At 51.8% G+C, this 14,662-nt stretch overlaps 1 protein-coding gene across 1 annotated transcript; it reads right to left on the bottom strand.

Moving 5' to 3' along the window:
- Positions 1-997: 997 nt before the first annotated feature.
- LOC135392079 (uncharacterized) lies at positions 998-6,283 on the bottom strand. The gene has a single exon (XM_064622740.1). The coding sequence runs from the start codon at positions 6,281-6,283 to the stop codon at positions 998-1,000; it is 5,286 nt and encodes a 1,761-aa protein (XP_064478810.1).
- Between the last annotated feature and the right edge of the window lie 8,379 nt (positions 6,284-14,662).

Below are 14,662 nucleotides of genomic sequence, written 5' to 3'. Positions count from 1 at the left end.
AGCATTTTCAGCTCGATTTTCTTTCCAGTGCAAGAAGGAAAAGCTGTTAGTGCGACTGTACAGTGCTACGAGCGTGACATTGTCATACTTTTGCAGTGTTCCGTGTACTAGCACGGAAATGTTTGGGAAGTGCGGCAACCAAAACGTTTCTTTCTTTTGTTATAGAAGAAATGGTTGCAAGGTGATTCCAACATCACCAAGAGGGAACACAGGACCACCGTATCGTCTGTTTTACCGGGAAATCGTAAAAAAAGAGCGGCGAGTTCTCTGGGCTTGTTGGGATTGCTGCGGGTGCGTAACTGCTGTCCATGGAAATTTGTGAAGCAGGCAACGCTACGACGATACTGTCAAAGAATTTCCCTTGCGTTGATACTTGCCAGATCACTTTCCTTCAGGGTGTCACCTATTTGTATTAGGAATGTCATAAGGGGTTCACGAGTGGTTGAATTCAGCGCATGGTCAATACAGAATGTCTTGAAAGCCGAATGCACGATCTGAATTCCAGAATTGTTTCATGTGCTTAAACGGAGTCATTAAGACTCGAGTAACCACCAGAAACATTATTGGTTGCGGCTAGCGTTGAACGCCAACGCTGACGCAAACTGCCGGCCAGAGTTACACCAAGGATAACGCAAACTACCGGTTAAAGGTACAATAACGATAACGTAAGTTACAATAATGGTGTCACAATTAAGTTACAATAATGTAACTTTGGAATCTTGTATTGCCTAGCATGTTCGCGGATTCCTAGGATTTGTGTGATCTGATAGATGGATGATGTAGGTAGCGTAGTTCTGACTGGCTTCTCCGTTTTACCGTGTTCGTCTTGGCAAACCGTGTGTAGAGGAAGAGCCAGACGATCGGAGCCAGAGCAAAACGTTTACTGAACAAACCCAAAAGAATAATAGTGCACGCCCTCTTAGCTCGGGGGATTAGCACGAGCCCAGCTGTTAATCCACCTCTTCCTTAACACTCCCCCGCCCGATGCGTCTCAAATCTAGACCTCAAGAGGATGAAGTAGCTGAATTGGTCTTCTGATGAAGGAACCAGTGACTGTCTTGAGCGTGCACGATCGTACAAGTCCATCACGTCCAGTATGAAGCTCCTGCACCCTTGCTAGCTTCCAAAACATCCTTGGCTGCCGCTGATCCGCCAGTAGTACGAGTTGATGCGGTTGAACGCTGTTGGAGGTTGCATGTCGACTCAGGTTTGCAGATCTAAGCTGTAGCAAGTAGTCCTTGTTCCACTGCCTCCAGTATGCAGTGAGGAGCCTTTCCTTTACTTGCAGCACCTCTAACGGTTCGGCGTCTACGCACGCTGTCTGACGTCTCTTAATTGGCGGCAACGCCGTGAGTCGCTTCCCCAATATCAGATGCGACGGAGACAAAGCTTGGGTGTCGCCAGGATCTTCTGACATTTGTGTCAATGGCCGTGAGTTGACGATCGCTTCGACTTCTGTTAACACGGTCAGCAACTGTTGAAAGTCTAGCTGACTCCGACCTAGTGTTCTTCTGAGAGCATCTTTAACTGAGCGTACCATACGCTCCCAGAAGCCTCCCCACCAGGCGGCACGTTCGGTAATAAACTCCCATGTTATTCGTGTTTGTGTGGCATACTCACGTACCGCTTGGAACTGATTCGCCAGCAAGGCAGGAATCTCTCGAGCGGCTTTCTTAAAGGTTAAGAAGTTATCTGAATAGACCTTCCTTGGCAAACCTCGGCGTGCTACAAAGCGTCTGACGGCCATAAGGAAGGTCCCGAAGGATTGGTCGGAGACGAGCTCAAGATGAATTGCCCTGGTGACTGTGCAAGTAAAAAGAGCCACGTACGCTTTCCGTTGCCCTTCGGCCGTTCTGTAATAAAGTGGCCCCGCAAAATCTACGCCAACGACTTCAAACGCAAGTTGCTGAGTGACCCTATCGGCAGGTAAGGGTGCCTCCTGCTCTGTGCAGGGGCGTGTCTTCAGTCGTCGACAAAAAAGACATTGATAAAGAGCATACTTCACTGACTGACGACCTTTGATTACCCAGAATTCTTCTCTTAACTGGTGCAGAGTTTCCTGTACACCGGCGTGGGACATCCTTAAGTGCTCTCTGAGTATGATAAGCAACGTGAACCAAGCCTCTGACGCTGGCGGCAACAGTATGGGATGCTTGGCTGCTTGTGACTGCTGAGAGCACTGCAGACGACCCTCTAGTCGCAGTAGTCCATCGTTATCCTGGTAATGGCGGAAGTTCTCTAGATGAGAGGACCTTTCTGTAGGTAGCTTTGTCTGAGTAGCCTTGATCCAGTACAGCTCTGATGACGCCATTTCTTCAGTAGAGAGAGGACCTGTTTTCTTGACGTTTGACCGCTTCGAGTTGTGTACGTAGCGCAGTATCCATGCGGTGACTCTAAGAAGTCGATTGGCACTACTGAAACGTTCGGGTGAAAGTAAATGTGTCGTGCAGCTGACCAATGCCACCTGAGCGTCCAAGCATTCCTCGTCTCCTTCAGTATGATCTGGAAATGCTGTGTGCGGCCATAAATCTGGCTGACTCAGCCATCGTGGGCCTTTCCACCAAACTTCACAGTCACGCAGCTCATGCCCCTTAATCCCTCTCGTGAGAAAGTCTGCCGGATTCTCTTCACCAGGACAATGACGCCATCTTTCAGGAGAAGTCAGCTCATGTATCTGGCGCACCCGGTTTGCCACGTGGGTCTTCCATCTGGATGCCGATCCCTTGATCCAATGCAAGGTGATTAAGGAATCTGTCCAACATACATAATCGAACTCTGTCTGCAAAGCAGTGGATACAAAGCGATATAATCTGGCAGCAAGAAGAGCTGCTGTGAGTTCAAGCCTCGGAAGTGTCTGGCGCTTGAGAGGTGAGACTCTGCTTTTGCTAAGTAGAAATGCCATGCCGCGAGAACCGTCGTCGGACAAATGCTCGAGGTAGACTACCGCACCATATGCCCTTGGGCTGGCGTCTGCGAAAATATGCAACTTGCGCAGCCTGTCGACGAATGAGTTGCTCGCTATCTCCCTAGGAACAGATATGTGCTGCAGTTCCGCGACTCCTTTGCACCACTCTCTCCACTCTGCATCGATGTCTGAAGGTAACTGATCATTCCATTGCAATCCTGCCTCCCAAATCTTCTGGAGCATGATCTTGCCCGAAATAGTGAAGGGTCCTAACAGGCCAAATGGGTCGTAAATCCTGGAAATGGTCTGCAGTACATGTCTCTTGACACTCTCCTTTTCCGTCATGGAGTCCAGGACAGACGCAACTGAACATCGTAACTGATCATGTTGAAGATCCCACATGACCCCCAAAACCTTCTTAGTCTGATTCTGTGTAGTCTCCGTTGTAGAGTTCCCCTTTTTAAACATCTCTCGTAGAAGTGCCTCGTCGTTAGTGACCCACTTCTTTATCTTCATGCCGGCCGCTTCGAATATGCTCAGAGTTTCCTCATGAAGTGTCCTGGCATTTCCTGAGGTGCTGACACTGACCACTAAATCGTCCACGTAAAAGGATTGCTCCAAGAGCGTAGCAGTCTGCAAGTAATCCTTCTCTACTTGCTGTAAATGATGCTGAATGGTCGCGGACAGCAGGAACGGACTAGATCGTGCTCCGAATGGCACTCGTGTCATGCGCCATGTCTCAATAGACGGTAGAGGCTGTCCTGCGATCGGCGTCGAAGTGTACCATAAGAAGCGCAGAGCGTCTGTATCCTGTTTGTGAAGTGCAATCTGCAAGAAAGCTTTCTCGATGTCTGCCACCATGCCTATGCGATGCATTCGAAACCTTAAGAGCAGAGAAAGGATGTCAGAGTTCAATTTTGGACCGGCGTGCAGAACTTGGTTCAGGGATAGAAAACCCGGAGCACTCGATGAGGCGTCGAATACAATTCTAACCTTCGTAGTCTCCCTCTCGCGTCTGATAACTGCATGATGTGGCATGTAATATTCCGGGGCAGCAACAGGTGTTGGTGATGCTGCATCAATACGCTCGGCATGACCGTTAATGAGATACTGTCGTATCACCTGATCGTATTCGTTCATGACCTCTTGATCTCTCAAAAGAGTACGGGTGGCGCTGCGTAAACGCTGCTCCGCTACAGCCTTGTTGTTTCCCAGTCGTGAGACGAGGTCTTCATTCCACGGCAGGCGCACTGTATAACGACCATCTTCAAATCTGGTTGTGTCCTGAAACCTCTGGAAAACTTCATGCTTCTTGCCCTCCGACTCTTCACTGTCAACAATACCAAGGTGCTCTAACTCCCAGAAAGACTGCAGCGCATTGGAGACCTCGTCGTGGTTAACGCTGGACACTTGCACATGTAGGACGTTAGACTCGTAACCTGATTGCTTTCCCGTAGGGCCTTGTAGAGTCCATCCGAAAATGGTTTCCATACCGATGAGATTGTCACGAACTCGTACTTGTCTCCCTGCTACAACGGACCCATAGAAATCTGCTCCTACAAGTATCAGTATTTCAGGTGACGCGTCAGCGAACGTAGCTTCATCTGCTAAAGACATTCCCTCGGACTTCAGCTGAGCAAGAGATTTCCGGTCAATATTAGGAAGATTGCCGATGCAGATTTCTGGTATCTCAAGAGCTTCAATGCAAACTTCCTCGGAAGTATACTGCGACCGAAGCCTGACTTTCACTCTACGATGCAACGATTCGGTTCCGGCCTTGCCTACCGTATTGATGACCAAATGCTCTTTCCCAACAGTCGGTAATTGCAACTTCTTGGACAGTGCTCGCTTAACGAAACTTCTTTGACTTCCCCCATCTATGAGGATACGGACGCACTTCTCCTTTCCTCCGGCCGCGCAAACGACTACTTGCGCAGTCTGCAGCAGGACTATGTCCTGTCGCAAACCTGTACGTTGCCACGTGCCACTTGCGAGTACCGTCCCTCCATACCTTGGTACTGTACTCTTCTGCTTGCACAGCACAGTTAAGTGTCGTCCATTACATTTTCTGCATTTGAGGCTACGAAATGATCGGCAGACCTTTGCTGTATGATACTGTTTGCCGCATCGGAAGCATCTGTGGCTGCTACAAAGCCTTTCTTCCAACTCTGCCACATTTGCTTGTAAGTTGCAATTCAGCATCTCGTGATCATTCCCGCAAAAGAAGCAGGGCTCCGTCTTGTCACGAGTGGTAGTCGGTTTCCTGGCTTCGACGCCAAGAGCGGAGGCGGACGATAGTCTTTCAGAAGAAGTTTGCCGTAACTTCCTCTGGGTCGTCTGAATAGGCCTCCTCGTGTCGTAGACACTATCTCCTGTAGCCAGTGGCAGTTGCTCCCTGCACTCAGCTTCCATCTTGATAAAGTCTAGCAACTTCGTGAGAAGTATCTCATACCGATCTTCTGCCGATGTAGTTCCAAGCGATTGTTCGTCGCCGTGAACTTTCCTCTGGAAGCTGAGAATCATATCTTGCGGAACCGCTTGTTGTAGAACAGGAAACAGTAGAGAGCAAAACGACTTTGAGGTAGTACCCAGCGCTTCTAAACTCCTCATATGAGCCTTCACTGTGTCGTGAAGACGTCTCAGTTCGAGAACATTGCGGGAGAAGCGTACTAGCTGAAGACCTAGCAACCGCTTCAGATGAAACTGTACCAGCATGTTTGGATTTCCAAATCTTTCCTTAATCATCTTGACCGCAGTGTCGTACATATCTCCCGTCAGCTGGACGCCCTTTATTGAAGCTGCAGCCTCGCCAGTAAGAACCGCTGTCAGGTAGGACATCTTCTCGTTGTTCGACAAGGAAGCATTGCTGTCTACCAGGGATTCGAACCTTATCCAAAATTCCTGCCAGTGCTCTTGACTGCCATTATATTTGAGGAGTTCCAACTTCGGTAACTGCGGTCTGTGACGGCTATCTCCTACAGTTCGACTACGTTCTCCAATGGGAAGCGCCAGCTCACCAGGATTTCTGGACTCCAGTATGGAACCAGCTCTCAAAGACTGCGCGACGATATGTTTCTTCAGTAAGCAGGTGATGGTGGTTACCCGGTCTTGATAGTCGATCATTCTCTCAAGTTCCGCTTCAACCTCCTCGACCGTAAACATAGACTCCAACTTTCTGTCCACGTCATCCAGGCTGGCTGAGAATTTGACGATGCGCTCAAGCAGTACCTCACAACGAGTGGTGTGATCCTGAGAGCTTCCAACGACCTGCATAGCTTGCTCGGCTTCATTCAGTACAGTGGTCAATCTCTGCCGAAACGACTTCCTCTTTTGCAGGAGGAAAACCCTCGAAGTCGATTCCTGTGACGCCTCCGTCATCGTGCTGGCCTGTGAATGTCCTCCACTCTCAAGTCCCTAGCAGGGGTTCCCGGGTTTCGGCACCAAATTTGTGTAGAGGAAGAGCCAGACGATCGGAGCCAGAGCAAAACGTTTACTGAACAAACCCAAAAGAATAATAGTGCACGCCCTCTTAGCTCGGGGGATTAGCACGAGCCCAGCTGTTAATCCACCTCTTCCTTAACACCGTGTTTTGGATCCCACCCAATGACAGTGTGCAGCTGAAGGTGTCCATTTGGTGCTCGGCGCGGCTCTCAGCACGTAATATACATGGACATAAGGCCAGGTTCACACGAGGGACTCGACCGGGGGTGAAATCTGCTTTGTCACGGTGGAGTCATGTGGACTGAGGAGCCCTGGTCCCAACTGGGCATTCACAGGGGATGATGTATGCGGTCCTGCAATGTGGTTGAACAGAAAAACTAGACGTTTTGTATGTTGCGGTACGTTTGATCTCAAACACTCTACAGCGCAGGAAACCGTTGCACCAGCGAAAATAGAAAATAAACTGCTAGTCTTGATGAAAACATACAGGGTGTCTGGTGAGAAAGTACCATTAAATTTCTTCAGAACTTCTTAAACTTGGAATACACACACAGATACTTTTGCCACAGATACAGGCCATTTGCATTCACGTCACACATTAATTAAGCTAATTTTGCTAATTGAACTCGAAAATTAGCCAAGCAAAGGTAACGTTTTCCTTGGTGAATTCGGAAGCCAATGGCCATAACACACTATTCCGACCGAAATCACAGGTTTTTTCAGATGATTTGTACAAAGATTTGACAGTCGCAAAGCCGTTCCTGTGCGAGGCGCGCTTGCGGATATTTACGTTTGCGGAACTTTTCGTTCCATCCAAATACCCTCCCTCCTATGTGAACAAGGACATAATCACGCTTTCCGCCCTTATCAACGTGCATACCGTCAGTGCCCAGCCGCTGATAACGTCGGTTGCCACGGTAGCGCCCTCGATTGGGTGTGGCTGTTTCGACTCTGTCTCGATAAAGGCAGAGCCAGCATTTATGCAAACGTAAATTTCATGGAGCACACCTTGCCAAGTGACGATTTTGCGGCTACAAATTTTTCTACAAATCTTCTGAAAAAAGACTGTGATTTCGGTTGGAATAGGATGCTATGGCCATTGGCTTCCGAAATTCATCAAGAAAAACGTTACCTCTGCTTGGCTAATTTTCGAGTTCAATTAGCTTAATTAATGTGTGACGCGAACGCAGACGGCCTGAAACTGTGACAAAAGTCTGTGTGTGTGTGTATTCCAAGTAGTTTCATAATTTTCTGAAGCTAAACCTATTTTTAGAAATTGAATGACACTTTCTTCTCACCGGACACCCTGTATACCTTGCAGCGTTGCCATGCTGCAGAATCATAAAACGTCCACTTCGTTGAAAAGGGTGAACTCTGACCACACTGAGTTTTCAGGGAAGGAAACGGACGACTGTCAGTTCTCGAGTCTGGACACGTACTAAAGCTACAGGACAAAGAGACATATGCAAAACGTGTCATAACCATAATAATGATAATCATAACAGTCATGATCATAATTTATATGTTGTTGTTGTTGCCGCGTAGTAGGGTGTGCATTTCCACGCAGTGCCTTTGTGGGTATCGTATTAGGAGATCCACTTGCTCGTAGCAAAACCATCTTTTTTTTTCTTTTTTTAGTTTCTCGTTGCTTAGTAGAGACCCGTACATGATTCCTCTTTCTTTATTACATGCTTCTTCAAATCCCCTCTTGTTCAGCAGTCAGACCCGTACAACAGCCTGCCAGGGAAAAAAAAAAAAGAAACTGCCAAAAGACGCTGCTACGTCCTCAAGTCCCCAGCCAACATGGGGACGGTTTGTTGGTTAAATGCAACTAGTCCGCTGTGGGATCCCAGTTCCCCGTGGACAAAAGAGAACACGCATTTTGATGATGTGAGCTCTGATGTTTCCGCCATCCGCTGACCCATCTGGGGTCCCCTTGTGTGAATCCACCCTAAGGGAACTGACCAGGGTTGCGGAGTTGCCACTCCAGGGTTGGAATGATTCCGGAATATTTCCATATTTACCAGAGCCCAGAATGGAATGGGAATTTCATTAGGAATTTTTTCGCGAGCGGAATGAAATTGGAATGGAATGGTTTGGCTCCCACATGGTCAAGGGAGATGGTTTGGTTTGGTTTTAAGAAAAAAATAAGACTGAGATTTTGGCTTCACTAGTGTGAGGCCCGCAACGCCACATCACTTGCACCAGTCACTTTAGTGGAAAACTCCTGTAATGATAATGCCAATGAAGAGGAGGAGAAGAGAAGGCGGAGAGGAGGAAGGCGAAATAACCTTGTCTTTGTCCTTTTTCCGTGCTAGGTAATCTCAATCTCCTCTATAGCACTAGTGGGCTAGCTAGTACGGTTACCGGTCCTAGTTCTCTTATTGGTGGAATTAAAGGAATGGAATTATCACAAATGTTCGTTGCTCGGAAAGGGAATGGAATGGGTCATCCCATTCTGCAACCCTGGTACTGACCGTGATGTTCGGTTCATCGGGTAAAGCAGTGTTTGCTGGTCTTGGAGATTTTCTTGTTGGTTGAACGGGTTGTGAAATACAGTCTATACTTGTTAATATGACCAAGCGAGTTTCTTCTGATTTTTGTCACTTTGACGAGAAAACCCCAAGAACATCATTCCCTACGCAGCCCCCCCCCCCACACACACACGTGTGGATGTAATATAGTCGAACCTCGTTACAAAGAAGAGGCACAGGAATCACAGATTGTTTCGTTATAATCGCTGTAAAAGTACAGCATTTAAATGCGACTAATGATTCTAACAAATTCCCGCCGGAACAAGCGTAGCGTCTGCAATATTTCAAAATAAGTACCAAAACCAACGCATAAATCTCTGACATTGCAAGTTTAAAAGTAACACGGTTTTGCCTTTGATTGTTTCTTACTTTCACGACAAGATGCGGGAGAATAATTTTTGCTTTATTTTGCTCCCCAGACTTAGGCTAATGTGAGACACTCAGAGGACATTCTTGTTCCGATATAACTTAAAGGAGCATTAAAGCGGTATCTAACATGGCCAAAAACTGCTGTCATCTTGTAAAGCAGTATGTGAAAAGCATTCCCACAAAATATTTCTGTCCAAAGTTGTTTCACCATGGTGCAATTAATTTGGAAAATCGCTGCCGCGGTGACAGGCCGGAGCGCTCTAACTGCAGACCACACCCACTCTACTGTGACGTTGGTGGTAGAGAGCCCCTCATTTGTTCGCAGGAAAAACTGTCTGCTACGAACATTGCGAGCTGTTTCTTGTTGACTTCTATTCGTTATACGGTTTATGTCACGTTTTCTAAAAACAGCAAAGCATATATGCAGCCTGAGAAAATAAGATTATGATCACAAGAGTAATATATCCGTGGCTTCTGTGCAATCTCAGAATTCACAGTAGCAGAAAGCAAGCGATGACGGCGGTATTGTGGTGCCACCTGTTAGCCACTGAACCAACTGCGCGGTGAAAACGGTCAAACAGGTTGTAGAGCGAGAAATGAGGCGACCAGGCTCTACTGAGGTTGATGGGTTTAATGACGGTTAATGGCGATGAACCGAAAACGAAAGCTCGGGTCACGCGCAGTGCTGCGCGTAACCGATGGCGGTGCTGGTGATGATTATGACGCTGCTGCTACAGGGCTCCCCCCCGTGGCGGATGACAAGGCTGGCGAGGAGGGCCGAGGTTGGCGGAAAGGTCGGGCGCCGAGGCCAAGGAGCGCAGGAGCCGGACCCGAGGCGGCGGGCGGCTCGTAGTGTGCGAGCTGCGGCGCCCAATGCACTCGACGTGGAGGGGGAGGAATGCTGGAGACAGGAGCTGAGCACGGACGTAGGGAGGGCGGGTCGGGCGATACCAGAGGTGCAGACTCCAGGAATGCGGGCTTGAGCCTGTCGATGGCCACAGTGTCAGGTCCCCGCGGAAGATCGAGGCGGAAAAACTTCGCGGCTCGCGAGATGACCCTGTAGGGGCCGTCATAGGGAGGCTGCAAGCTGGAGCGCACAGAGTCCCGGCGGACGAAGACGTGGGTGGCTTGATTAAGGTCGGGGCTCACGAACACGCGTGTTGCGGGAGCGGAGCGGGTAGGCGTGGGCTTGAGGTCCCGGAAGAGCTGGCGGAGACGGTCGATGTAGGAGGAAGGGTCGTGGACGAGCGGGGCCGATGGGCTGAAGAATGCTCCGGGAAGGCGGAGCGGGCAGCCGTAGACCATGTGGGCCGCGCTGCAGTCATCCTGGCGGATCGCGGCGCGAAGGCCAAGCAGGACGAAGGGTAGACGCTCGGGCCAGGTTGTGTCGCCGTGGTCAGTGGCGCGGAGGGACACCTTGAGCTGCCGATGAAGGCGCTCGACCAGGCCGTTGGCAGCCGGATGGTAGGCCGTGGTTCGGATGTGATGGGTTCCGAGGGCGCTGCACAGGTGACCGAAGAGGGCCGATTCAAACTGGCGTCCTCTGTCCGTGGTTACAGTGGACGGGACGCCGAATCGGGAAACCCAGGAGAAGAGGAATGCGTGGGCCACCGTCTCTGCCGTGATGTCAGGGATCGGCGTTACCTCCGGCCAGCGGGTAAAGCGGTCGATGCACGAGAGCAGGTAGCGGTAGCCTTTGGCCAGAGGAAGCGGGCCGACCAAGTCTATGTGGACCTGGTCGAAACGTGCATCTGGTGGAAGGAACCGCGATGGAGGCGAGATGGTGTGGCGGTAGATTTTAGACCGCTGGCAGGCAAGGCAGGCCCGCGCCCAGTCACGGACATCGGCATTCATGCGAGGCCATATGTAGCGCTCTGCGACGATCTTTTGCGTGCCGCGCACGCCAGGGTGGGACAGTGAGTGGAGGGCGTTGAAAACATGCCGGCGGAAGGCCAGGGGAAGGAAAGGGCGCGGGGTACCAGTAGAGGTGTCGCACCATAGACTTGCCGTCGACCCGGGGAGCGAGATCTCCCGAAAAGTGGTGGATGAGGCGGGGGATGAACGAAGGGCGGCGAGATCTTGATCAGCGTGTTGCGCCTGGGCGATGCCGTCCAAATCGACCGCGGGGGGCGGATGGAGAGCATTGACGTCCGGCCGCGAGAGTGCGTCGGCAGCGGCATTGTCTTCGCCTGCGACGTGTCGCACATCGGTCGTGAACTCCAAGAGGTAGCACATGTGGCGGGTTTCACGAGGCGAGTGGTTGAGGGAGGCCGATCGCAGGGCGAACATGAGAGGCTTGTGGTCGGTGTACAGCACAAACGGGCGGCCCTCGAGAAAATGGCGGTAGTGTCTGCATGCCAGGTAGGCGGCGAGGAGCTCACGCCCGAAGGTGCTGTAGCGTGTTTCGGCTGGCGAGAGGCGTTGGGAAAAGAAACCGAGAGGTTTCCAGTGGCCATCCTGACGCTGCTGCAAGACTGCGCCGACAGCAGCAGTGGAGGCGTCGACGAACAACGCTGTCTCGGCGTCAGGACGAGGATGGTGGAGCAGCACAGCATCTGCTAGGGCCTGCTTGACCTCTTCGAACGCGCGTTCTGCTGCCGGTGTCCACTCCAGAGTGGCAGCACGGGCCTCTTTCGGATGGTCAGCGCCGAGAGCTGCGTAGAGAGGCTGGAGCAAGGCAGCACAGCGAGGCACAAAACGTCGGTAGAAAGTCACGAGGCCGAGGAATGAACGAAGTCCTTTGCGAGAAGTGGGGGCAGGAAAGTCTCGGATGGCCTGGACCTTGGATGCGAGTGGCCGGATGCCTTGCGGGGTGATGGTGTGTCCCAGGAAGGTAAGGGTGGTAACGCCAAACTCGCACTTCGCGGCATTGATGGAGACTCCGTAGTCCTCCAGGCGCGAGAACAGGGCGCGCAGATGGGCGCGATGAGCCTCCGGAGATGGACTTGCGACGAGGATGTCATCCATGTATGCGAATGCGAAGTCCAGGCCGCGGAGCACTTCGTTGATGAATCGTTGGAATGTCTGCGCAGCATTACGCAGGCCAAAGGGCATCCGCACGTATTCAAAGAGGCCAAAAGGGGTGGTTATAGCAGTCTTCGGGATGTCAGGGGGATGGACGGGAATTTGGTGATAGGCTTTGATGAGGTCTATCTTGGAGAAGATGGTCGCTCCGTCAAGATTCGCGGTGAAGTCCTGAATATGGGGAAGCGGGTATCTGTCCGGTACCGTGACGATGTTGAGTGCACGGTAGTCCCCACATGGGCGCCAATCACCAGGTGTTGCTTTGGGCACCATGTGGAGAGCGGAAGACCACGGACTGGAGGAAGGCCGAATGATCCCCAGTTCGAGCATGTGCTCAAATTCCCTCTTGGCAATGACGAGGCGCTCCGGAGCCAGCCGTCTGGGGCGAGCGAAGACAGGGGGGCCCCGTGTCACGATGTGGTGAGTGACGCTGTGTCGAGGTGGGCAAGAGGCGTGCGATTGGCGCAGGACAGCGGGGAACTCCGTGACAATGTCGGCGAAAGCAGTGGGCAACGGTAGCCGTATGGTGGGACTAATGGCGGCTATATGCGCTGGAGCTCCATAAACGTGCAAAGAAGTAGTGTTGTCGACGAGGCGCTGGCGTCTAATATCCACAAGAAGGTCGAAATGGTGGAGGAAGTCGGCGCCAAGGATTGCGAAGGGGAGGTCGGCGATGGTAAAAACCCAACGAAATACTCTGCGCAGGCCGAGGTCAAGGGTGACGGAGCGTTGACCGTAAGTTGAGATGGTGGACTTGTTGACTGCCTGCAAAGTCAAGTCTGGTTGTCGGTGTCGTTTTTCTGCGGGGGTTGGTGGAACGACGCTCACGTCAGCCCCGGTGTCCACCAGGAAGCGACAACCGGACACGCGGTCCGTGATCCGGAAGAGCCGGCTGTTGTCGCCCCCAGCCATGCCAGCCGTTAATGGTTGGGGGGAGCGTTTCCCGGCCACGAGCAAGGGGCCTGGCAGTTCCTTGCGGCATCGCCGAATTTTCGATGATACCAGCAGAAGTGGTGCTGAGAGGGCGAAGGAGACCGTTGACGGGATGGCGAGCAGCGACGGCAAAACGGGCGCCGAGGGGAACGTGGTCGCTGCGGGGGAATGGCGTCCACCCGGTTCACCAGGGCCGCCACCGTAGTCTGGAGTTGCTGGAGCGACGTGCTGATGGCATTGATTGCAACGTCCACCGGTGGAGGGGAGGTGCGGGGGGCCAGGGCGGCAGACGTGCGGCGAATTAACTCGTCCCTTAGGGTGTCGTAGGGTAATTCGGGGTGAGGGCGGATGATTAGGTCGCGGACTTCCGCCGCAGCTTCGGGAGGAAGGTTTGCGATGGCATAGCCAAACCTTGAGGCTTGAGAAGTGACGCGGCGTCCATCGAAGAGAACCTCCGCCTGCGCAAACCACAGCTGAGGGTCGGAGATGTAGAAAGGCGGCAGGCGGAGCGGTGCCACAGAAGCCTCAAGCGGTGGAAGTGGCGGTGGCCGGCTGGGAGGCGAAGAGCTGGTGGAGTGTTGGTCGCCGTTCATGATGGTGGAACGTTGGTTCACGTCCGGGTCACCAGTTGTAGAGCGAGAAATGAGGCGACCAGGCTCTACTGAGGTTGATGGGTTTAATGACGGTTAATGGCGATGAACCGAAAACGAAAGCTCGGGTCACGCGCAGTGCTGCGCGTAACCGATGGCGGTGCTGGTGATGATTATGACGCTGCTGCTACAAGGCTTCACACTGTCGGGAAGCACAGGGTTTTCGCTGTACAAGCGCAGTTAATTTCGGGCTGCACAACTCGTTCTTCCCGTGGTGTCTGCGGTCCCAAAAAATCGTGGTTGTGTCGTAGACAGCCTTCAAGCCCTCCGTTTCTGACATCACGTAGCTGGAGAACACATGGTGTCTCCGAAACGGTAGCAGACGCTCCGACCTGCGCGATGTTGCTCACCTCGATCATGTGATCCCAGGTCCAATGAGGAGCGTCCTCACCACTTGCGTCACATAGTGACGCGCGTGGTGGCGCTCATCACGTGCCTATTATGAAGGCGAAGGAGGGTGTTTCGTGCACGGGAGGTTCGGGGAGCTATTGCAGGCGTCCCAATTTCGCTAGGGTTGCACTAATTGTGGGAAAACTGTGTTCGGCCGCCTAACATTCCATACTGACCAGAAACAAAGTTGTGGGCCTCTAGACTGCTCCTTTAAAGGACACAGGCAGAAGAACCAACCTACACAGGTGCGGTGGAAGTCTGTGGAAAGGCACCACTGAAATGTTAGGATCGGACGTCTCAATGCCTCTATCCTTATCCCTATACTCGAATTCATCATCTCTCGTACATTCTGCGTCATCACAATCCTCATAATTGTCGCTTTCGAAGAATCTCTGTGGTGTTTCATCACTGGTGAG

This window comes from Ornithodoros turicata, chromosome 1 (genome assembly GCF_037126465.1).
Source record: "Ornithodoros turicata isolate Travis chromosome 1, ASM3712646v1, whole genome shotgun sequence".
Taxonomy (NCBI): Eukaryota; Metazoa; Arthropoda; class Arachnida; order Ixodida; family Argasidae; genus Ornithodoros; species Ornithodoros turicata.
Note: the sequence above shows the minus strand (reverse complement) of the source record. Positions and strands in the feature narration are given on the sequence as shown.